The sequence below is a fragment of the Melospiza georgiana genome, chromosome 3 (assembly GCF_028018845.1).
Source record: "Melospiza georgiana isolate bMelGeo1 chromosome 3, bMelGeo1.pri, whole genome shotgun sequence".
In the NCBI taxonomy this organism is placed as follows: Eukaryota; Metazoa; Chordata; class Aves; order Passeriformes; family Passerellidae; genus Melospiza; species Melospiza georgiana.
In genome coordinates this window covers 3,233,009-3,256,573 of record NC_080432.1, presented here as the reverse complement: position 1 = coordinate 3,256,573, position 23,565 = coordinate 3,233,009, and the positions used below count along the sequence as shown (strand labels likewise).

Genomic DNA, 23,565 nt, shown 5'->3' with positions numbered 1-23,565 from the left:
AAACTGGAATAGCTCGCCTGTCTCCAGGCAACAGCCCTGACGCAACCGCTGGGGAAAGAAAAAAAAAAAAAAAAAAAAAAAAAGAGTCCCCTAAATGAAAAAAAAAAAAAAGCAAAAAAAACAACAAACCAACCACCACCACACGCACAGATTGCTGGAGCGAGACACAGAGGAGGAGGAGGAGGAGGATGAGACAGGCTCCGGGAGGAGGCACTGGTGACACCGCTCTGCGAACACCAACTTGGGGAGCCGAGGTGCAAGGAGGGAGCCGAGATGTCCCTGCCATAATCCCCGATCCGACTCCAGCCCCGGTAAGTTTTGGTGCTGGTGGTGGCTTGGGGGCGACAGGGATACCCAGCACGGAGCTGTGGGGGACCCCAGGGTGGTGGGCACCGCACCAGGGGCTGGCGAGCCGGTTCTGCTGTGATGGGGTTTGCAAAGTGTCCCCCCCTGCAAGCGACATTCCCTGGAGATGGCTCTCCATTGACTGGGAATGTCTGAATCCTCCTTTCCCGTGATGTTTGTGGGTTTTCTCTCAGCTGGGAGCAGCGCGGAGCTCCTCACCCTCTCCAGGAGAATTTTTTTGATTTTTTCCTCGCTGGGTGAGGTGTGACAGGGGAGCGGATGCCCTGGTTTCGGGACCATCACCTGTTGCACCCTCTGCCCCCAGCCTGGGATGTGCTGGAGCCCCGGAAACCTTTCCCGAACCTGGAAAGGTTGGTGGGGTTGTGCAGTGCAGACATGGTGGGATGAGCCTCGCAGGGCGTAGCTACCTCTGGGTTTTGAATAAAAAAAAAATAAACCTGCTACCTCTGGTTTTTGAATGAAAAAAACCCCTGTGCTGAGCAGAGCAGGTTTCCACCTGCTCGGGTCTGGCCCTCGCAGCTCACGTTTGCGCCGAGAAGGGGAAAAACAATATAAAATAACAGAATCCAGACAGAACTTCTTCAGATCCCTTTATAACAGCTTGGGGCTAATTGTTAAAATAATAGCGCCAGCTTGCAGCACGAGTGTTTGTGCCCGAACAGCCCGGGGTGTGCAGCATCTCCATCCCACAGCCACAGGGCTGGCACCTCTTTGGGGACATCCCTCCCTGCATCCCTGCGATGCTCCCCCTGTTATTCCACAATCCGGAGCTTTCCTACATCGGAGACCTCAGCAGAGGAAGCAGGGGGGGAGGTGGGAATGGATGAAAAGCAAGTTCCTGGCTTCCAGCGAGGAGCTGATTCCTCGGGCTTTGTCTGCTCGTCCCCTGCATCCCAGGAATTCCCCACTTTTCCAGCGGGAAAGAGCCTGTTTTGGCTGCCGTGCTTTTGCTCTGTGCCAGCCATCATTTCAGCACACGGGAGCTGCTGCTGGGTTTTTGCATCCCAAATCTTCTCTGCTTTCAAATTCCCATTAAATTCCCCTCCCCATCCTTCTTGGAGGGGGTTTGTACACCACAAAAATCCACCAGAACGGGAGGAATCCGGCTTGTAACAGCCCCGCAGCCATTAGGTGTTGGCAAAATGTAGCAGAGACGCTGCAGGGAAAAATAAAAAAAAAATAAAAATAATCAGCCTCAGAGCAGCGTAGCCCTTCTGGGGGGAGGGAGAGGAGGGTCTGTTTGCAACCAGCTGATCTGAAATGCTTTTAAATGCCACAGTGCAGCTCAGCACAGGGAGAAGACAGGTCTGAGGATAGGGGTTGTGTGATCATGGCTTGGATAATTGGATGGGACAGGGGGCATGTAAAGGGGATTAGGGGGTCACCGAGGGGCTGACCCCACTCCCCTGATGGTGTTAACTTGGAGCCTGGGGGTCCCCAGCGACCCTGGCGTTGTCCCTGCAGGGGCTGAGCTGGGTGCTGGGCAGATTGGAGCTCAACAAAACAAAACAAAAAGGTTGGGTTGTTTGTTTGTTTGTTTTTTCTGTAAACACACCCTTGCATGCTGCATCTGGGGGAAAAATAGCTCCCCGTGCTAGTCTCCTGGGAAGGGAGCATTTCTCAGCCTGCCCTGGCTCATTCCCAAGGAATCCCAGCCCTTTTCATTACCCTGGGCACACGGGCAGGGCAATGAAACGTGGCCACGCCTGGGGTGGCAGTGGGAAAAAAAGGGGGAACAACCAGCTGTGCCAAGCCACAGGTGTTTTGGGGGCATCTCTGGGAACAGCTTGGCTGTGCCACCTCCAAATTTAGCTCCAAAATCTGCTGGGAGCATTGGGCAGTGCATGGAGAAGAAACCTTGCCCATGATCTATGGCTCCACAGAGCTCAGAACACACCAAGGTGGACATGGTGACTTCACCAAGAGCCTGAAAACTTCCCTTTGCTCCTGCTCCTTAATCCTTTTCCTCCTGAGAGGAATCCTACCTGGTTTGCGCTGGTGGGTTGTAAGCACTCAGCTCCCCAGTTTGCAGCCACTTCCAGCTGACTGGAAGACTGGTTTGCTGGAATGCCAAGGATTTCCACACAAAGCCTGGAAATCTGCTGATCCAGGGGAGCCCGACTGGTCTGAAAATGGAGCTGCAAGGGTCCCTGAGAAGCAGGCAGCAGCCCCAGCCCTGCTGCCTCACCAGGAGCCTGTGTGGGGGACGCAGGAGGGATGAGGTGTAGTCGGGCAGGAAGGTGCAGATGTGTTTATTGAAACAGGTTCTGACTCTGCCTGTGATGCTGGAAATGAGCCAGGGAGAAGTGCCTCGGGGCAGGGAGTGCAAACTGGTCCCCTCTAATCTCACAGAATCACAAAATGGCTTGGGCTGGAAGGGAGGTCCTTCCATAAAGCTCATCCACCCCCTGCCATGGACAGGGACACCTTCCACTGCCCCAGGTTGTTCCAAGCCCTGTCCAGCCTGGCCTGGGACACTGCCAGGGCTGGGGCAGCCATCTCTGCATCCCTCCACTCCTCTGATGGATTTTCTGCAGCCCCCACTGCCCTCCCCTGCTCCCTTGCAATGTTCAGAGCTCTTTCTGGAGGCCATTTGGGGGAAGGAGGATGTGCTGTAGCAAACCCTCATCTTGCTCCAGGTCGTATGTGAATGGAAAGCCCCTCTTTTTCCCTTTTCTCCATTTTTCTGTGAATGCCATGTCCACATTATGCTTTTAATGCCCATTTTGGTCCCATCAGTTCTGTAATTTTTCCGTGGAGAAAGGAAAAAACTCACAGACAGGAGTGTGGCCAGTAGGTCTCCATGTGCTCAGTATCACTGAGGGCTCTGCCATGGCTCCTCCAGCATGGGCAGAGCCCTTTCCATCCTGTCCCAACCATCCTGAGTAGGCAGAGAGCATCTTGATCCTCACACACCAATTCCAGCCCTGGAGCTTGTCCTGGTTCCTCAGGATCAGACAGCTCTTCCTGGTGCTGGGATTTTGTCCTTTTGAAGGGAGGGAAGCTGAAGGTCACCAGAGACCATGCTGCTTTTCTGCAGGGGAGGATTTCAGCTGCTATAGAAGAGGATTGGGTGGGTAAACACTGAATAATAAAATCCAGGGAAAACAGCTCTCCTCGGGGTCAGTGGGATGCCCGGGGATTTGTTCTCCACCTCTGCAGGGCCCTTGTGCAGAGCCAGCAGGATAAGGGGGGCTCTGGCAGAGCGAGGAACCCCCAGCTCACCAAATCCACACAACACAGCAGCTCCTCTCCTGACAGAGCTCATTCTGGTACGGAGAAGGGAATGAATGATGTGCAACCACCCTTAAAGGGATCCACCAGCTCCAGGGAGCTGCAGTGTTGATCCTGATGGGTCTCTCCTTCCCTCAGCCCATTCCTGAGGCCTCTGAGTCTCTGCTGCCCTGAGGATGCTCTGGAACATCCATCCAACTTCAGCCTTACTCCATTGCTATGGCAACCCCTTCTCACAGGCATCTCCTCCTCCTCTCTGCCCCTCTCCCAACCTGCAGCAACACCCAGGGGGGGTCAGAGACCTCCAGGGGGGTCAGTCACCCCCACCCCATCCCTGTGTCATTGCTGTATGTCTTGCTTTGGAAAGACAGGAGTCTGCTAAGGAAGGCAGGAGCCTCCCCTGAAATGGAGAATGCAAACCCTCCCCACCCCTCTGAATTGCTATAAATTTTAAATTAAGGGGCTCTCAGGCAAAAATATGGGAGCAGGAAATAACAGTTCTTAAACAGGGAAAAGAAAAAAAAAGGGTAAAATAAACAATGCAGCACACTAGAACAACACTGACAGAGTCAGAACACAACCTGACACTCTGTGGGTCAGGGTGTTGGTAGCAGTCCAATTGGAAATGTGGCTGCAGCCCTCCTGCAGTGTCAGGGGTGGTTCTGCTGGAGCAGGGATCCTGTAGAGGAGAGAAGGATGTATTCTTCCTCCGAAGATCCAGTGGAAGAAGAGGCAGCTCCTGTTCCTCTGGGGAATCCAGTGGAGAAAGCCGTGCTGGTGTCTCAAAAACCTCTGGATTATATCCGGGTAGCAATGCTTGGCTCCTCTCTCTGGGCGGAGCATCTCCCAATGGGATGCTGTAGTTCTCATCAGCCATGCAGTGACATTCAATAGCTGTTATCAGCAGATGTCTCTCCAGAGGGAGGAGTGATTGTGGTCACTCAAAGAGAGAGATAAAGCAAACTGCCCACTTGACAAAGGTAATCTGCCATACAATGGTAATGGAAAACAACTTGCACTGCAACCTTCAACACTGTGCATAGAGGGAGGCAAACACTGCTCTCCCTGCACACCAGGCACTGTCCCCCACCTCTCACTCCACCACGGTGTTCCTTCATCCCACCTGTCCAGGCTCAGGGTCCGCCTCTGCTGCTGGGAGCTGTAGAGCTGGATGGGGATGCTGGAAGCTTGGATTTACTCCAGGGGTTTCCTCTGCAGGACCAGGGGGTGTCTGTGTGATCCCTGTGCAAACCTCCAGAGCAAATGATCCAGGGAAGCACATCCCATACTCCATGGATCACAGGGAGTGTCCCTGCACCCACTGGAGTGGGAGCACGAGCACGCAGATGAGACCTGGGGACACCAGAGGTGAATTCTGAATTCTGTAGATCGCTGAAAACCCTCAGAGCTTTTTCCCTGAAGGCCAGTTGTACAGACTGACTTCTCAGTGAGAGGGAAACTGAGGCACAGAGGGGCTGAGGTGCTTTCTGAAGGTCATTCACAGGCTGAAGCATTGCCTCTGCCCTGTTTGCTCCATGCCAGAAGTGTCATCTATGGTGTGTGTGTGGCAAAAGAGCTTCTGTCAGCTGAGCTTTTCTCTCCTATCGAGGATTTTTTGCCTTCCCTGCTTTCAGAGGAGCAGAATTCCTCTAACACACACTCCTGCAGCCACTGCTGCTCCTCTGCAATAAGAAATGGTGTTACAAGAATCCACAGCCCACCAGGAACAGTGAAGGAAGAAGAATAATTTGCTCTCCACAGCTCCTCTTGGCTAATTGTTGAACTCCCAGTTTAACATTCCTGTTATTTCTCCATCCCAGGCTGGTGCTTCTGCTGATCCCTTGGGGTAGGTCAGTTGACTTCTCCAGTGGAAATCTAACACCAGAAAGAAATTAAAGGGGGTTTTTGTTGTTGTCTCAGTAACCTGTTGTGTTCTGTGCTTTCAGGATTCATCTAAGGGAAGGGGGGATTCTTCTGAGTGAGGTGTGAGCCAACCCTCCCCCTGTTTTGGGGTTGAACTCGTTACCCCTAATTAGGAGTGGCACAAACTCCCTGTGGCAGGTGTGATAATGAGACAAATCAAGGATTAATCACTTAAATCCCCTCTCACAGGCCAGCCCAGGGGAAGCCAAGCCTTGGGCAGGCAGATTGGGAGGATGTGGATTTGAGCCAGGGGCAGGTTTGTTCCTGGGAGTTTGGGAGCTCTCAGGGTTTGTGTTACAGCACAAGGGCATTTTTCTCACACTTACAACTTTCAGATCTCTTTCTCCACAGCAGGTCCTTGATCCAAGTCCAAGATATTGATGGGAAATTAGAGGTGGCTCCCTTCTGCCACTTTGGAGTTTGGACAGGCTGGAGAATGCTGCCAATTTAAGGGGCGTCCCTGCAGAGGGAATGAGATTTTTCATGTTACACCAGGGAGATAGAGAAGGATGGGCTGAATCAATGTTGCTTTTAGGGCAGAAAAACCAAATCTCCTCCAAAGCTGCTGGGAGTTTTGGTGACAGGGATGGGGAGATGTCAGCAGGGTTGTGACAAAGGGGATGCTCCAAGCTGCTGTTCTGTTTTCATGGTCCAATGCTCTAAATGCTATCTGAGCTGTGCCCAGGGCTCAAATACCAGGGGCCATTGCCACCCTGAGGATTCCACACATGCTGGAAAACAGGACAAAAGAGTTTGTGTGGGCCTCTGTTTTGTAGCTGTGGCATTCAGAAAATGATAAAAATATGATCTTTGCTGGGGATTAGCAAATCCAGTGTGGAACTGCAGCAGGCTCTGGGATTGCTGGGTTTGGGCCACCCTCAGCAATCTCCACAGAGGTCTTGTAGGATAGAGAAAAAAAATCTCAGAAACGAGGTCTTTAGAGTCATTACTTGTTTTCCTTTATTGATTTGGGGAGGCTGGAGCAGGAGGAAAGGTAAATTCATCGACATGCCCTGAGCCCTGCAGAGAACTCTTCCACCAGAGCAGCCCAGTGCTCTCCCCTCTCTTTTCCAACAGAAGGAGGAAAATTGTTGCTGTTCCAGGCACGAGAGCTGTTGGCTCCAACCTGCCAGAGTGTCTGTGTGTGCTCCTTTTCGCTGTAAAACTCTCATTAACATAAATAGGAGCAGGAAGGAGACCACAACATGAGTAATCCTCCACCCCCACACTGTCTGTGTGTACGCTCTCAACTCCTCCTCCAGCTCGTGTGCCCCCCACACAATTGTTGGGATAAGTCTTGCTCTCACTCAGTGTTTATTATAAATCGAATCTTCTTGCTGAAAAGGTTGGAGAGGCATAATTATGGTCTGGATTTCAGAGCTGCACATGCCTCTGTGGGAATGGCAGGCAGAAGAATGGCTGAGTGACTCTAGGAAGCTGCACACATCCTGCCTGGTTTTCCAGGCACCTCACCAGGCAGGCAGAGGAGTGTTTTGGTTTGTGCCTGACGTTCAGAGGACAGCTCTGGATCTATTCCTAGCTCAGCTAGAGATGAGCACACGACCTTGAGAATGTCTCTTATCTGATCCTGCTGGCAAATGAACACAGAAGCTGCCTGAGCTTAACTCTTGAGGAGTTCTCTGCCCCTCCAGGTCCCAGGGTTTGTCAGACCAGCTGTGGGCACAGCTTCCATGGTGCTGACAGGAGGAGGAGTGGGGAGGAAGCTCCTGGTTTCCCTGTGCTGCTGCTCCTAAGGGTGTTTGCAAGGGACCATTCCCACTGGACAAACTGGGCATGGCCAGTGATGGAAACCACAAGTCCAAATCTCCCTGGGTGTCTGAGCCCAGACCATGCCAGCACCCCAGCGAGTTCCTCACCTGGCTGGGACCACTGGGCCAGGAGGGAGCTGAATCCTCAGTCTGCAGCTTTGGCAAACCCAGAACTAAACCCAGATCTTAAACTGGAGGGTAGTGTGGTGTGGGGAAGAATAAATCCTTTTTTCCAGTTCTCCTTTTGACTCAAACTCCTGGGAGAAGTTTGGGTTGGCAGAATCACAGAATGGTTTTTGTTGAAAGGGACCTTAAAGATCCCACCTGCTACCATGGGCAGGGACACCTTCCATTATCCCAGGCTGATCCAAGCCCTGTCCAACCTGGCCTTGGACACCTCCAGGGATCCAGGGGCAGCCACAGCTTCTCTGGGCACCCTGTGCCAAGGCCTCACCACCCTCACAGCCAAGAATTTCTCTCTAAAATTTAATCCAAACTTCCCCTCTTTCAGGTTGCCCTATTTCATCTGGACCTGATTTGCCCAGATGGGGAAATGTGGGTTTGCCAGGCGGAAAATCAACAAAACCAGACATCCCAACATCCAGGAACAGCCACTGCTGTCTCCAGAGGACTTTGGGGTCTGGGAATGTGTCCTGGCCTCCTTGGCCACCCTTCTGTGGCCCCTGGAGTTAAGATTGGAGGTGTAGGTAACCAGAGCTTTGCTGAAAGCCAGAGCCTGTCTGTTCCTGCCCCAGAGCACTCAGATAACCGAGGTGAGGTCACCCTCCCCTGCAGCACCTTGGCACTGAGCCTCTCCCAAAACCCTCACAAGAGCTGTCTCTCTTTCCTCACTCCCTTTTCCTTCTCAAAACCAATCCTTTTTCTTTTTCTTCTTCTTCTAGGTGTTCATCCAAGGCTGGTTTGGTGCTTGAAGAGGAGCCCACACCTCAGCTGTCCTCCAGGCAGCTGTGCTGAGCACCTTGTGACACCCTGGTCAAACCTTGAGGGTTCTCATCTCCATTCCCTGGACCTTCCCAGCCCACCTCTATGCCTTTGGACTCCCAGAGAGGATGGCTGTGCCCCAAATCCAAATAGAAGAGGCCCTGGACAGCATGGATGCTGGCTCTGGGGGGGTTCCTCCTCCAGATGATCACCTGAGGACCCTCAAGGCGCTGACAGAGAAGCTGAGACTGGAGACCAGGCGCCCTTCCTACCTGGAATGGAAGGCAAAGCTGGAGGAGCAGGCTTGGAAGAGCCCCCAGGACGAGGGGGACAGGGAGGACGAGGCCACCAAGGGCAAAAAGAGCCCAGGGGAGACTGTGCCCATGAGGAAGGTGCAGCTGCACCTCAATGGGAGCCCTGCCCAGGACAAGGGGACTGTCACCTCGGGGAGGATAGGTGGCTTTGAGAGCATCGACGAGGCTTTGACGTGGCTCAGGAAGGAGCTGGTGAGTGATTGCCTCTCCCTGTCCCTGCTAGCACAGATTTTCAAGAGGGATAAAAATGAAAGAGTGGGGGAACTCCTTGTTGCTACCTGCCTTCAGCCCCAGGTGGAAAAGCAACAATCAGTCATTGTGTTTTTCATCACTTGTATTTTCCATCACTCATTTTGTTTTCCACACCTGGCTCTTCCAGGCCCATCTTTTGTTGTTTTTTCTTGATTCAAACCCAGACCACATTTCTGTCATCCCCCCATCCCAACCTTAGGCCTTGACTCCCACATCTGCTTATTTATGGTTGTTATGTGCTGGATATTTCACAGAAAAGGAGGGGACAAAAGTCCTTTGTCTTTTCTAGGAACCTGTGCTAGGAAAATTCAGAGAGCCAGGCTGGAATTCACCTTTTCTCTGTCACTTTGCTATCTTGGTTTTTGGCACAAATTTATCCTGGGCCTGACACAGCTCCCAGCTGAGCTCAGGAGTCAGCACAGCCTGGGGATAATTCCCAGGGGGATGCACCAATCCTGACAGAGCTCAAGAAATGTTTGGAAAACACTCTCAGGCACATCCAGTGATTTTGGAGTTGGCCTGTGCAGGGTCAGGAGTTGGACTTGATGATTTTGTGGGTCCCTTCCAGCTCAGGGTGTTCTGTGATTCTCTGGAGGTTGATAGGATGGGTATGTCCCTGTCAGGGCAGCTGGAGACTGAGCTCAGGTGCTCTTCACAAGAGTAGAAGCAATCAGACACCAAAACCACACTTCCCTTCTCCTCACTGGCATGAAAACTCTTTATTTTTTGGCCCAAATCACTGGAAGTGACTCATGACACGTGGCTTTGTTTCTGTTGCCCAGTTGGAATTTTGCCTGTGAGTCCCAGCAGGAATATTTGCAGCAGGAGCTGGGACCTCACTTGTGGCCAACACTGGTGAAAATGTTCCTGTGCAGACACTTTGTTTTTGAGAGAAGCACTGAAATCTTTGAGGAAAGTTTCTGACAAAAATAAATAACAGTTTTAAAGATTTCTTTGTGACTTTTGCTTCAGATAATGTTGATTTGTCAACTTTCTGTTGCTGCATTCACCCAACTCTGCTAGTCCCCATAGGATTTATTTACAGAGGTGGTTCTGGATATTCTGGTGAGTTTGTTTCTTAGAATCATGCTTTCAGGAATTCAGGACTATTAGGAACTTTGAGATGATCCCCTACAAGCCCTCAGTGCTTTGGAGAACCTCAGCTCCGGATCTCTGACCTGAATCTGGGTGTAATCTTAAATTCACACTTGATGGAAACTCTGAATCTCAAGATGATCAAAGAGAGTAAGAAGCAGATTTTCCTTCTCAGAACCCTGGATTTGAAAAGATTTGGGGTTTTCTTTCAATCTCTGCCCATGATGGAAGTACAAATTGTCTCAGAGTCTGACTCTACCCCCCAGACTGGGGTGTGGCGTCTAAACCACCATCTGTCAAAAACTGAAAGTTTGAATTAAAGACGAGAAAAGGCCAAGCAAACCCTAATTGTTCCTCACTTTCCATTTCCCAGCCACTTAATTACACCAGTCTTTGCTGAATCTGGACGTGACTGGTAATTTAGAACAATTTCCCCAAAAAGAGAGAGCAATTTTTTGACTGACCACAGGGTGAAATAGCTGAGCTGGAGGCACGAGTGTGGGTAAGAGCTGCCAGCACAGCCAGGCCATCCCATCACATGGTGCTGGAACAAAAAGGTGCATTTCACATTACATTTCAAGGATGAAATGTAGTTTCTTGTCAAATAAAGGAGCAAGCTTCCAAAGATCCCAACACAGACAAGATTTTTCCTCTTGTTGTGGTAGCAGAGCCATCAGGGAGGCTCCAGAGCAGGGCGATGCTCAGAAAACAACCAGAACCCGGGCTGATCCCCCAGTGTGGGCATCGTGGGAGGGGGAATTCTGCCTCTCTCAGGTGAGACCCCACCTGCAGAGCTGCCTCCAGATCTGGGATCCAACATCAGAGGGGCCTGGAGCTGCTGGAGAGAGTCCAGAGGAGGCACCAGGATGAGCAGAGGGATGGAGCAGCTCTGCTGTGAGGAAAGACTGAGAAAATTGGGATTGTTCAGCCTGGAGAAAGCTTCAGGATAACCTACTTGTGGTCTTTTAGTTCCTGAAGCAGCTTACAAGAAAGATGGAGAGGGACTTTGGATAAGGACCTGGAGGGACAGGACAAGGGGCAATGGCTTCCTGCTGCCAGAGGTCAGGGATAGATGGAATATTGGGAAGGAATTGTTCCCTGTGAGCGTGGGGAAGGCACCCAGAGAAGCTGTGGCTGCCCCTGGATCCCTGGAAGTGTCCAAGGCCAGACTGGAGAGGGCTGGGAATGACCTGGGATAGTGGAAGTTGTCCCTGTCCATGGTAGGCTGGAACAAGATAAGCTTTAAGGTCCCTTCCCACCCAAACCCTCCCATGATTCTGTGATCCCACAAAGTGGTTATTTAGGGTCTGTAGGATTCCCCTTGCCAATGAAGAGGCGAAAGCTGGTGAATGTGGAGATTCTTTCCACGCAGGAAAGAAGTGCAGCAGCCCTGTCCTTAGGGAGTGAAATGCAGAGTGTGCAGCTCCATCAGCCCCAACAACCCTCAGCACAGCACAGCTCTCAGCCTGTTCGGGCTGGGTTGTTTCAACAGCTTCACCCTGGAATGGTTCTGGCTTGTCCCAGGGAGCTCCTGCCAAGCACTTGGACCTTCAGGAGTTTGCACATGATGAGGACTGTTCCCATCAGGCAGCTGGTACAGGACCACCCAGTTCTGGATTTAACTCTGTCCCAGCCAAAAGCAGCAGAGGCAGGAGAGTAAATTTGGTGCTATTATAGAAGGGTTTAGGCTGGGAAAGCCCTTTAAGATCACTGAGTGCAACCACTCCCCAGCACTGCCAAGGCCAGCACTAAACCATGTCCCCAAGCCACATCCACACAGCTTTCAAATCCCCCCAGGGATGGGGATTCCTCCTCTGCCCTGGACAATGCTTTTGCTGAAGAAATTTTTTCCTAATATCCAATTTAAACCTCTCTTGGTGCAATTGGAGGCCATTTCCTCTTGCCCTCCCTCTCTCTTGTCACTCCCAATCCACACAAAAGCCATCATCTGACACTGCAAGGAATTTTCCTTTGTGTTTTCAGAGTGTGCTCTGATTTGACTTCAGCCAGGTTCAGGCTGCTCATGTTGAGCAGTAAAGCAAAAGACAAAACCCAAGGTTTTATTGTCCATCTGCTGTAAGAACCCAAGACATTCCTCTAACTGCCCTAAAAGTCCCAAAACCCTGGCAGGAGGCTCAGAGACCTTGGCACAGAGTCAAAGACACCTGTGCCTTCAATTTTAACCCATGGAAACAATTACCAACCTTATGGGAAAAGTTAGAAGCCACAAAAATTTGAATTAAATTATAGTAAATTTATCACAAAGTGAAAAAGAAAAAATTTCAAGTTTCTAGAATAGAAGTTCAAAAAGCAAAATAAACAATCTAAGCATGTCCTGTTTTTCTTCTTCTTCTTGTCCTCCAACTTCTGCTGTGACAGTAACACTTTTAAATTAGTTTAAGACAAACTGTCTAACTTAGGTAATAAGTATTTGAAAATTATTGTAAATAAAGTACATGCAGTTTTAAGTATAAAAAGATAACACCGTCCTGAGAGCAGTCAGTGTGTGCCTCAACCTGACCTGCTGGACAGACTCCACAAGTCTAAAAGAAAATGTATGAGATAAGAGAAAATAAACAGCCTTAAAAATCAGAGCTGAAGAATCCCAACTTCTTTGAGTGCAAAGCTGAGAAAAAAGACTTTTTAATACCCCAAGAGCCATTCCAGCAAGAACAAACCCAAAAATCTGCTTTTCCGGGCCTGTCACCTCAGGTGACCCGTGCCAGACCCAGGTTTGTGGGACTGACACAAACCCACAGAGCCTCAGCTGGGCCCTGCTGAGAACCTGCCCCCGAGAAGCTGATTTATTCAGACATGCAAACTGCTCTTGTTTTTGTGCTGAGAGGCTCTGTGGAGGTGTAGGAGCAAATTGCAGCTCTCAGCATGTGCTGAGCTGCCCCGGGGCTGGAGCATTTCCCTCCCCAGCTCCTCCTGCCTCCTCTGTGCCCTTGTGTTTGCCTTTGCACTGACAAGTGTGGCAGCTCCTCGTCTGTGCTGAGAGCAAAACCATCACCAGGCCAGGGAGGGTGACAGACTCGACGGCTGGAGGGGTCACACTTTGCTTTTTGAAATTTGCCAGATTTTACAAGTTATGAAATTAAGCGCTCAAAGTCCTCTCCCTCCTAAGTATGGCTAAAGTGCAACCCTATGAATAGAGACAGAATAGTTCTAACTTTGTCCTTTTAGGAAAAATGAGTTTTCTATCTCAAATTCACCAGTTTGGCACTGAAATTTGAGAGATGTGAGCCAGAAATGCAGGAAAGACCTGAAAAGAAACACAAATGTCTGGGAAAACATAAAACACCTGTGTCCTGTTGGTCAGATTAAAAAAAAAAAAAAATATTAAGTGCTTTTATTTCCATTTGGGACACTCATATTGGCTGAACAAGTGCTTGAGTGAATTTAAACAATGATGCAGCACCAAATTTCCTCATTATGAGGGTGGAAAGGCCCTGGCACAGGGTGCCCAGAGAAGCTGTGGAGTCCCCATCCTTGGAAGTGTCCAAGGCCAGGTTGGACAATGCTTGGAGCAACCTGGGACAGTGGAAGGTGTCCCTGCCCATGGCAGGGGGTGGAACAGAATGAGTTTTAAGATCCTTTCCAACCCAAACCATTCTGTGACTCTGTGACCTCTACTGTTAAATTGCTGAAACTAGGGAAGAGTTTAGGATTTATTATGGAGCAGGACCATCCCCAAGGGTCAGTTTGGCTGCAGCCACTCTGTTTTGGGGAGAGAGGGAGCCAACAGTGAGGAAAAGTGAGATTTGGGACCCACAACATGGTCCAGCTGGAAAAGAAAGCTCTCCTGGTGGTGGTGGTGAACTCTCAGGCACTCCAGAAGGAGGAGGGATAACTCAAACCATTCTGTGACCTCCACTGTTAAATTGCTGAAACTAGGGAAGAGTTTGGGATTTATTATGGAACAGGACCATCCCCAAGGGTCAGTTTGGGTGCAGCCACTGCTTTAGGGAAAGAGGGAGCCAACACGGCCTAAACAACAGTGAGGAAGAGTGAGATTTGGGACTCACAACATGGTCCAGCTGGCAAAGAAAGCTCTCCTGGTGGTGGTGGAGAACTCCCAGGCACTCCAGAAGGAGCTGGGATAACTCATCTGGGGCTGTGGGCTGCACCACAAGGGCGTGAGCACCTACAATTAGATATAACAGGGCGGCATCTGAGCACCTCTGAAGAAGCCCCAAACTAAAACACAGACAATGTGGACTTGTCTAAAGGGTTTGGCAAGGATCTGACAAGTGTCCTGTGCTTCTTTGTGCTGGCACTCAGGAAAGTGCCAATTGACATTTCAGTTTCTTTTGATCTTTTGGAAAGAAAAAAGGGCTGGCCCTGTGGGAGCAGCTGCCTCTCCACAGATGAACCCCCTGAGCTTCGTGGGCCAGGCTGGGACTTCATCCATGGGATTCTTCTCTTTTGGGAAGAGAGGGAAATCTCAAAGAGCTCCTCATCTGCATGCCTCGAGGTGCTGCCTGCTGAAAATCCCCCAAAAGCAATGCAGAGAAAAGATGGGCTGCTGGAAATGGGAAAATTATTGGTCTTCCTGTCTGTTGAAAGGCAAAATTGAAGGTAATTGCTTGTAGCAATTTAGGATGAGCCACCTAGACTGGTAATCAGGAAAAAATATATCCAGAATTTTCTCTCCCTCACCCCTGTTACACATCCCTGGAAGACTTTGAGGCTCAATCCAAGCAGAAAATCCCTCCCAGGTTCCTAAGATCTGGTGGTCCATCTTTGCATTTAAATCCAGCAGTTACTTCTCTGCCAGGAAGAATTGAATTTGGTTCCTTTTTCAGCCTGGGAAGTTCAGCCTGGCATCCTGTACTCTCCAACAACATTCCCCACCCATGCTGGTGAGAAACACCTGGGGCTGGGTGTTCAGAGAGGGACAGAATGTGTTAAAATGTTGGTTTTCATGAGCAAGACACACTTAAGGTTCTTTTTGCCCTGGCCATGAGAAGATCAAAGGAAATCCAAAGCCTGGCTGCTGCTGGATGCTTCCCATGGGTTTCTCCTGGATGCTGCACCCATGTGTGGGATCCTGCTGCTGCCTCACATGGACAAACTGGACTGTGGAGTTCCCTCCTGGGTGAACCCTGCAAACCAAAAACCCCACAGCTCCCCGTGGTGTGGCCCCTGTAATCCCATTATTCATTGCCAGGCAGATTTGTGGAGCTCTGCTGGCCTGACAACTCTGCTGCTTTTAAAGGGACATCACTCATCCTTTCCAGTGATTGTTTGGTCCTCAGCATGGAGCAGGGGGAATGGCTTTAGTATTTGTGTAGAACCTGTGGGAAAGAGAAGGAGAATGAGGATTTCTGGCTGAAATTCCTCTAAATATTCTGGGATGGTTTGAACAGAGTAGTGTTTAATGGATTTCTGGATTCTGGCTGAAATTCCTCTGAATATTCTGGGGGGGGATTTGAACAGAGCAGTGTTTAATGGGACAGGGATACAGGACAGGGGGTTTGCATCCCAAGCCAAGCCCCAGGGATGAGTGTGGGGAGTGAGAGTTCATGCCCTGCAGAGCAGCTCGACTTCAGTTCTCCACCCTCTGCCCAGCTGCCTCCTCAGGAGCTGTCACCAAGCAAGGAACTCCCAAGCCCTTGGGAAGACAAGGCAGCCTTCCAAGGAGCACAGGCAGTGCCAGCCCTCATCCCATCTTCCATCCCGTCCTTCTGCACATCATCCCCTCATAGAAACATGGAATTGTTAAGGAAAAGCTCTCAAAGATCTTTGAGTCCAGCTCTTAACCCGGCACTGCCAAGTCTGCCACTAAACCATGTCCCCAAGTGCCACATCCACATGGTTTTAGTCAACCACTGCCAGGCTTTGTTCCTTATCTTCATTTTCTAGTGGGCTTTGCCTTCCAGCTTGTGGGAAATCAAACGGATTCCTCAAAAGAGGGAAAACAAGAACCAGTCAAAAAATGTAAAGCTGGTTTGCAAGAGAAAAAAAGCACCTATAACTCACAGCTCTCTGCACAATGGCCTCATAATTCTCTTTTAAATGATGTTGGGTTTTTTGGTTTTTTTTCTTTTGGCAGCAGAGGCTTTTTTAATCCCACATTCTTCCAAATATTCAATGAAAGCCTTTGTTGGCATTTCTTAGGTAACTTGATACACCAAGAAGAAAGAATGACCCAGGGTCACTTCAATAACACCTGTGATCATCTCCTGATAAAATGTCAGCGTTTGTTGTGAGACAGGGCAAACATCAACAGAATAGGGTTTTTTTGTTTTTACTGTAACACAGGTGGAAGAATAAAATCTGCCAAGTGGCATTGCTCTGCTGGGAGCGCAGGTTATGAGGTCTGAGAAGAAATAGTGGGGCTTTTTTGATAAAGGTAAATGACCACAATTTGAGAGAGATTTCCTGAGAGAGAGAGAGAGATTCATTCAGAGATTGGTACAAAGGTGACTTAATCCTCTCCAGACAGCCACGCTGGAGTCTTATTTCATCAGGCAAGGTCCTCCAGGATACCTCTGTAGTGTCAGAGAATCATCAAATAGTTTGGGTTTGAAGGGATTTAGACATTAGAAAAGAATTCTTCCCTGTGAGAGTGGTGAGGCCCTGGCACAGGTTCCCATCCCTGGAAGTGTCCAAGGCCACGTTGGATGGGGCTTGGAGCAACCTGGGATAGTGGAAGGTGTCTCTGCCCATGTCAGGGAGTGGGATTGGATGAGATTTAAGGTCTCTTCCAACCCAAACCATTTTGGGATTCTCTGCTTGCCTGGAGGAGGAGGGATTATGGCAAAAACTAAAGCAACCCTGAGGCTGCTTTGTTTCACACCGTCCTTGCAGCAGCCCTCGGAAAGGGGTAATGGAAAGGTCTCATGTGGGAATATCAGGGTCCTTGTGGGGTCTCTCAAGGGGAACTTTCCTTCCTCCCTTCCCTTCTGCATCTTCATGCACAAGCCACCAGGCTAGGAATAATTTACTTCCTTCCCCCAGAGCTGCATCTGCACCCACAAACTGAGCAGTTCATTTCCAGGCCTGGAGGGAAACCGATATGGTCTAATCACATCCAGGAAAGGAAATTTATCCTATAACACAGTCACAGAGTCCTAGAACTGGCTGAGTTGGAAGGGGCCTTGGAGATCATCCTGTTCCAGCCCCTTCTGGTAAGCCTGTTCAGCTTATTTTCTTTGTAGCTTTTGTGGTTTTGTTGCTTTTCTGTGGCTCAATCCACAGAATATGGATTGAGGAGGGAAGTGGGGTGGGAAGTGGGAATTGTCTTGATTTGCTTTTCCAGCCCTGCCTTCTCTTGTTTGCCAGGGTGATTCCCACACCGAGTGTTCACTCCTTCCTTCACTACCCACAGCATCCTGTGGCAATGAATTTTCTTAATTATGAGATAGAATTTCTTTTTTAATAAAAAATCTCTTTCCTTTCATTACTTCTGAATCTTCCACCTTCTCAAGCCAGGTGCCAGGGGAGAAAAAAATACCTCCAAAACACTTAGATCATTAGCTTGGAGGTTGTAGTTTTCTGTCCTGTGGGAAACTATGGAGATCCCATCCTGAGAGCCACTTCAAATCACTGAGATAAAATAAACCACAGCGGAGGTGGACTCTGTCATGGGCCAGCTCTGATTTATGCAGGCTGGAAACCCAGGCTGAGTATTTGGGGATCAGTTATTTGGTGTTCTTTTAATTGGCCCTTTCCACCTCTAATTGCTCTGTCTCCCTGTGGCTGCTGCCTTATGAGCAAAATTAATTTGGGCTTTGTTTAATGTTGAGATGGAGGCTCTGAAGCCTGACAGATACCCAAGCCAACAGCCCTGGCACAGCTTTAATTCCACTTTCCTGGTGCTCCTGAAAACATGAGCAGGCACAGAATTTCTCGATTGTTAAAAATTCCCAATTCCAAGCTGGTATTTTTTTGGGATGCATTGTTGGCTTGGAAGATCCCTGTCTCCCTCACAGATTTAGCACCTCTAGATGAGTTCACAGAACCAGCTAGGTTAGAAAAGATCTTTGAGACTGAGTCCAACCTATGACCCGACACCACCTTGTCAACCATGACATATTTTTTTAAAACACCTGAGACTTTTCTTGGTTTGGAAAGACAGGAATCTGCTAAGGAAGGCAGGAGCCTCCCCTGAAATGGAGAATGTAAACTCTCCCCACCCCTCCAAATTGCTATAAATTTTAAACTAAGGGGCTCTCAAGCAAAAAGTATGGGAGCAGGATTAACAGTTCTTTAATAGGGAAGAAAATAAAAGGATAAAATAAATAATACAGTAAACTAAAACAACACTGACAGAGTCAGAACACAACTTGACACCCTGTGGGTCAGGGTGTTGGTGGCAACCCAATTAGAATTGTGGCTGCAGTCCTCCTGGAATGTCAGGTGTGGATCTCCTGGAGCAGGGATCCTGTAGAAAAGAGTGTAGTTGTCTTCCAAAAATCCAGTGGAAGAAGCAGCTGCTGTTCCTCTGGGGAATCCAGTGGAGAAGCTGTGTTGGTATTCCAGGATCTCCAGATTATATCTGGGTAGCAATGTTTGGCTCCTCCCTCTGGGCAGAGCATCTCCCAATGGGATGCTGTAGTTCTCATCAGTCATGCAGTGACATTTAATAGCTGTTATCAGCAGATGTTCCCCCCCAGAGGGAGGAGTGGGTGTGGAAGAGATAAGGCAAACTGCCCACTTGACAAAAGACAACTGCCATACAGATGGCCAATAGAATACATCTTGCCTTGTTGCAGTGTGATTTCAGGATTTACCTTAGAACCTCGGGTCCTTCCACTGATCATTCCTTCCCAGGTGTGTCAATCACCTCTCTTTCCCTTCCCTGACCCTTCCCAGCACTGTCTGTCAGTCCTGGAGTTCCAGAAGGGCCTTGAGTGACTGGCAGATTCAAAGGATGCCCTCTACCCCCGGGGGGACATTGGGCCATCCAGGTGTCCTTTGTCCCTTAAGATCTCCTCTCCCATACCTGGTTGGTGGGTCCCTACCCCTTCCCTCCCCCTCTCCCTGGAGTTAAAAGGAACAGCAACCACATGGTCAGGGAGTTCTGTTGGAGCTGTTGTTGGATTCAGAGGCCTGTGGGTCAGAATAAAGCTCTGGATCCAAACCCTCCATCAGAACAGACTCCTTTCCTTCACCACCACCTTAAAGCTTCTACACCAGAGGTAACCTGAGGAGCAGACCCTGTTACAGGGAAAGCTCCATCCCAGCACCATCAGAGCTCTTGCATGCCTAGACTTGTCTCCACTTGCCCAGCTGCAGCACCCAGCTAGTCAAAAGTGTCTCTGGAGCGAAACACCACAGTGGCCTCTATTTGGTTCAGCAACAAGGGCCAGACAAGCCAAGGCAGATCCCATCCAGCTATATTGGGAATATTCCAACATTGCCTTGCAATCTGGCACAAGCCTCGAGCAGGGAGGCAGCAAATTCACCACTAAAACCCCTCTCCCCTCCCCTTTTCCAGGCAGAAATGCGCCTGCAGGACCAGCAGCTGGCCAGGCAGCTGATGCGGCTGCGCAGCGACATCAACAAGCTGAAGATCGAGCAGACGTGCCACCTGCACCAGCGCATGCTCAACGACGCCACCTTCGAGCTAGAGGAGAGGGACGAGCTCGCCGACCTCTTCTGTGACTTCCCCCTGGTCAGCTCCTTCAGCCTCTCCACGCCCCTCAAGCTCATCGGGGTCACCAAGATGAACATCAACTCCCGCCGGTTCTCGCTGTGCTGAACGGGGAGGGGAAGGAGAGGGAAGGATGGGGGAGGAAAGGGGAGAGGGCTCTCTCTGCCTTGAGAGGCCAACGAGGAGAGAGCTTCACTGGGGAGCTGGTCTTGGTGGCGGAGTGGAGATTGGCACTGGAACGGCCTGGGGATGCTCATGGGGAAGGCAGGACCTGCGTGGAAGAAGCCTGGAGAGCATCCAGACCCAACACACGCACTCAGCTCCTTTGCCAAGCCCCTTCTCCTCCTCTTCCTCCCACAGGACGCAGCTCGGTGTGGGTGGTTGTGCTCAAAAATCAAAGGAGGGGTCAAAAATCAGCCACAAAGCAAAATCCCTCTTCCCTTCCCCTCCTCCCAGGCTGGAGCAACATTGCTTTCCTCCATGGATGTTCCCTTGGGCACCAGCCCTCAGCATCTGCTGCTCCAAGTGTGGGATCCATGGGGCTGTTTCAGGTGTAAAGTTGATTTCCAATGGGAAGGAGCCCTCCCATCAGCAAAGGACTGTGGATTAAATGGTACCAGCCCCAAGAAATGGTGAGAAGATGTGTTTGTTGGATTACTCCATAGAGTCCAGGGCACTACAGCTTCATTTTGCCTGTGGTATAGATGATGGACTCACCATGGGCACATTCAGACATTCCAGCTGACCAGAAGTCTCCTGTGTGCCCTGGAAGTCATACCCAGAGCAATACACGTTTCTGATCCTGTTGGATCCTGTTGTCAGCCCCAAGACCGCCTGTGGTTCACCCTGCAAACAAGGAAATGTTGTTTCCTGTCAGAGATATCCCCAGGCTGACACCCCCCAACAGCAGCACCAGCAAACCCTGGATCCTCTGTAGCAGAACACATCCATCAGAGAGAGGGACTTCAAGAGGAGAAAGGGGATTTTTGGGTTACAAACTCAAAATGGGACTTAAAATTAAAGGGAGAAATTGCTGTGATGAGCTTTGGACCTGCAGCAACACGGGGGGGTCCCTCCCTGCCCAGCAGAATGTGAGATGGATGCTGTGTTTTCTTGCCTTTCAGTGCACACAGCTGCCCGTACCTGGCACGGGGGGCAGAGACCTCTGGTGCTGCCCAGCAAGGGACTCCAGAGGTCTTGCCATGGCAATTTTGGGACACCTGGCACCCAAGACAGTGCAGATCAAGTGTGGACGCCTTCAGGCTTTTGCCCCTGTGCCCACCCCGCTCCTGACCCTGTCAGAGTGGAACAATCCTGCTCATGGTGCCCATACCCATGGCAGGAGGGTTGGAATCAGATGATCTTTATGGTCCTGTCCAACCCAAACCATTCTAGGATCTCAGCCCAGCTCAGCTCCTCCCCACGTGCTTGAGCAGGAGCAGCTCTTGGCTGAGCAGACCTGGCTGTGCCCAAGGCCTGGGGAGGAGCAGGAGGAGCAGCCCCACTGCTCTGGAAGCTGTGGCTGTGTCGATGTGCCTGTAGCTGTCTGTGAGCTCTGTGTGTGTGTGTGTCAGTCGCTGTGTGTCCATCTGAGCCCACAGGACGCCTCTCCCACGAGGCTCCAGGTTGGGTTCTTGCCTTTGTTCCGAAATGCGGATCCGCGATCCAGCGATCCAGCGAGGATCCGATGTGCCTGGGAACATGCAAGGAGGTTGTCACACCTGGAGCTCCACAGAGAGCTCTAGATTGGTGCAGAGAGGACAAATAATTTGTGTTCCTCCACAGGTCTGCACAGTAGGGATGAATTAAGGGGTTCACAGATATGTGGGACTGAGGGCTTTGAGATGAGATCAGTCCTTCATCCCCACAACCCCTGGGTGATGCCTCCCCATCCACCCCAAAGCTCCCTCATCTTTCTGCTAAGGAAAGCAGAATTTTAGGCACCAGAGCTTTATCTATACCATCAGCACCACGCCTGGGTGCTGATTCTTGTGCTCCCCAGGTGAGGAAGGTTTATTTTGGGTTGTGACCAGGCTGTCACTTGGCCTCTGGACAAGACAACCAGCCACGGTGCCATTCAGTTTACTAGGAACAGCCTTACTTCCCCATGGACATCTTGGAAAAAAAAAACAACCACCTCATTAAAATTCTTCTTTGTTTACTTTTTTCATAAAAATAAATCAGTTTTGTGTCTCACATGTTGATTTTTAGAGATGTTTTCAATCAGAATAAAGACATTATGGTTTTTCCATGAAAATAATGCCTTGGAAAGGGGGATTGGTTCTCTCTAGGGTCAAATGGAGTGGAGTACAGGGTGGGCCTGCCTTTGGGCTCTTGTCTGGAAGCCAAAAGCAGGGGTTAATTCAAGCACAGTCTTAGTGGATCATTACACGTGGCAGTAGAAAATCAGACGTCTGGGTTCCAGACATTTATTTTCTGCATTAAGGGGGAAGAGGGATGAGTGTAACTGCCAGCTGTTTGTCAAAATGCACAATTTTTTAATTATAAAGCCTCTGTCTGTATTGATTTCTGCCTCTGGTCTCAGTGTGTTGGGGAAGCACCAGGATGGTTTGTTCCAGGGTTACAGGTGTGCCAGATTTTTTCCTGGCAGGTTTTTTGTATCCACTCAAGCCCATCAGCTCCACCTGGCAGTCCAGGAGAGATGGGAGGAAAATGAGGTTGGAGCACATATGGTGTGTTTGGACAAAAACCTATGGGAAAGAAAGCAAAAAAAGATATATGCTTTATGTTAGTTAGCCACTGAGTGAAAAGTGGGCCCAGGCACTTCAAATATATCAGGCTATGGAGGAAAAATAAATAGAAATAGGTATGATTTTTGCTGAATTTCATTTAAAATTAAAAGTCACCCAATTTTTGGTTCAGATTTGAGAAACATGAGGACAGGTCATTGCTCCCACCACGAAATTCCCAGACAGGAGCCTGCAGGTCTCAGTTGTCCACAATGAGATGATTCAAACCCTCGAGTGTTGGTTCCTCTCCTGTGGCTTCGAGCCACATTCCCTCTCCCAGATGCCTGGAGAGAAAAGCTGGGGGAAATCAAGGTTGGTTCTGCTGAAGTCCATCCAAAAAATGCTTCCTTTTTAGACCAACAAATCAAAGCTGCATCTCCATCTGGAGCACCATCTCTTGGAAGCAGGAATCCTCCATCTCTTGGAAGCAGGAATCTTCTGGGCACAGATTCCAGTGCTGTCCTCAGCCACCCAGCAGTGAGACACGTTGCTCGTGAAATGGAAGAGCCAGTCTGAGACTAATCTGTGGGAATAACTAACTGCAGTTTTAATTTAGGTGGTCAGGCTGGAGGACCATGGATTTCTCCAGGATAATTGGAAAATAAATTTCAGATTCTTTTTGCTTGCCCCTAAAAGCTCAATGCAAATTTTAAAGAGGGGGGATCAGTCTAGCATTTTAATTGTATAAACTTTGCTTTTACTCAAAATTTATATACATCACTTAAAATTCTTTGCTTAGGAGGAGATTGTTCCCTGTGAGGGTGGTGAGGCCCTGGCACAGGGTGCCCAGAGAAGCTGTGGCTGCCCCTGGATCCCTGAAAGTGTTCAAGGCCAGGTTTGACAGGGCTTGGAGTAATCTGGGACAGTGGAAGGTGTCCCTGCCCATGGCTGAGTATTGGAATTGGATGAACTTTAAGGTCCCTTCCAACCCAAGCCATTCTGGGATTCTGCAAAAATAGTTCTAAAATTTTTAAATTACAGCTGAGACATTAACACTTCATTTTCATTCAAACATTGTCTTGCTGTTAACTGTGAAAAATTTTTCCTTGAAGGAGCCTTAATAAAACTTTTCCACTTTCTTTTTTTCAGCTAGACCCAATCCCCGAAGTTTTAGTCAGTCCAAAATCCCACATTTTTTACCATGAAAAAATCAGTTAAAAATTAATTGGCCCAGGTTTCTTTTTTCTTTTTACTTCCTTTGGGTCAATTAAGAGGAAGCACAAAGCAATTTCACACATTTTACTTCACTCTCAGCTGGCTTCTCTCCCTGGCATGAGCTGCCACAACCTGGTAATGGACAGGACCTTGCTCCTCTG

General features: G+C 49.6%; 1 protein-coding gene across 1 annotated transcript; it reads left to right on the top strand.

Annotated features, from left to right (window-relative positions):
- Window positions 1-127: 127 nt before the first annotated feature.
- Window positions 128-21,693, top strand: FAM167A (family with sequence similarity 167 member A). Its single transcript, XM_058020237.1, has 3 exons — window positions 128-311; window positions 8,195-8,740; window positions 19,344-21,693. Exons 2-3 carry the CDS (start codon window positions 8,363-8,365, stop codon window positions 19,605-19,607), a joined length of 642 nt encoding a protein of 213 aa, XP_057876220.1. The 5' UTR covers window positions 128-311; window positions 8,195-8,362; the 3' UTR covers window positions 19,608-21,693.
- The last annotated feature ends 1,872 nt before the right edge of the window (window positions 21,694-23,565 follow it).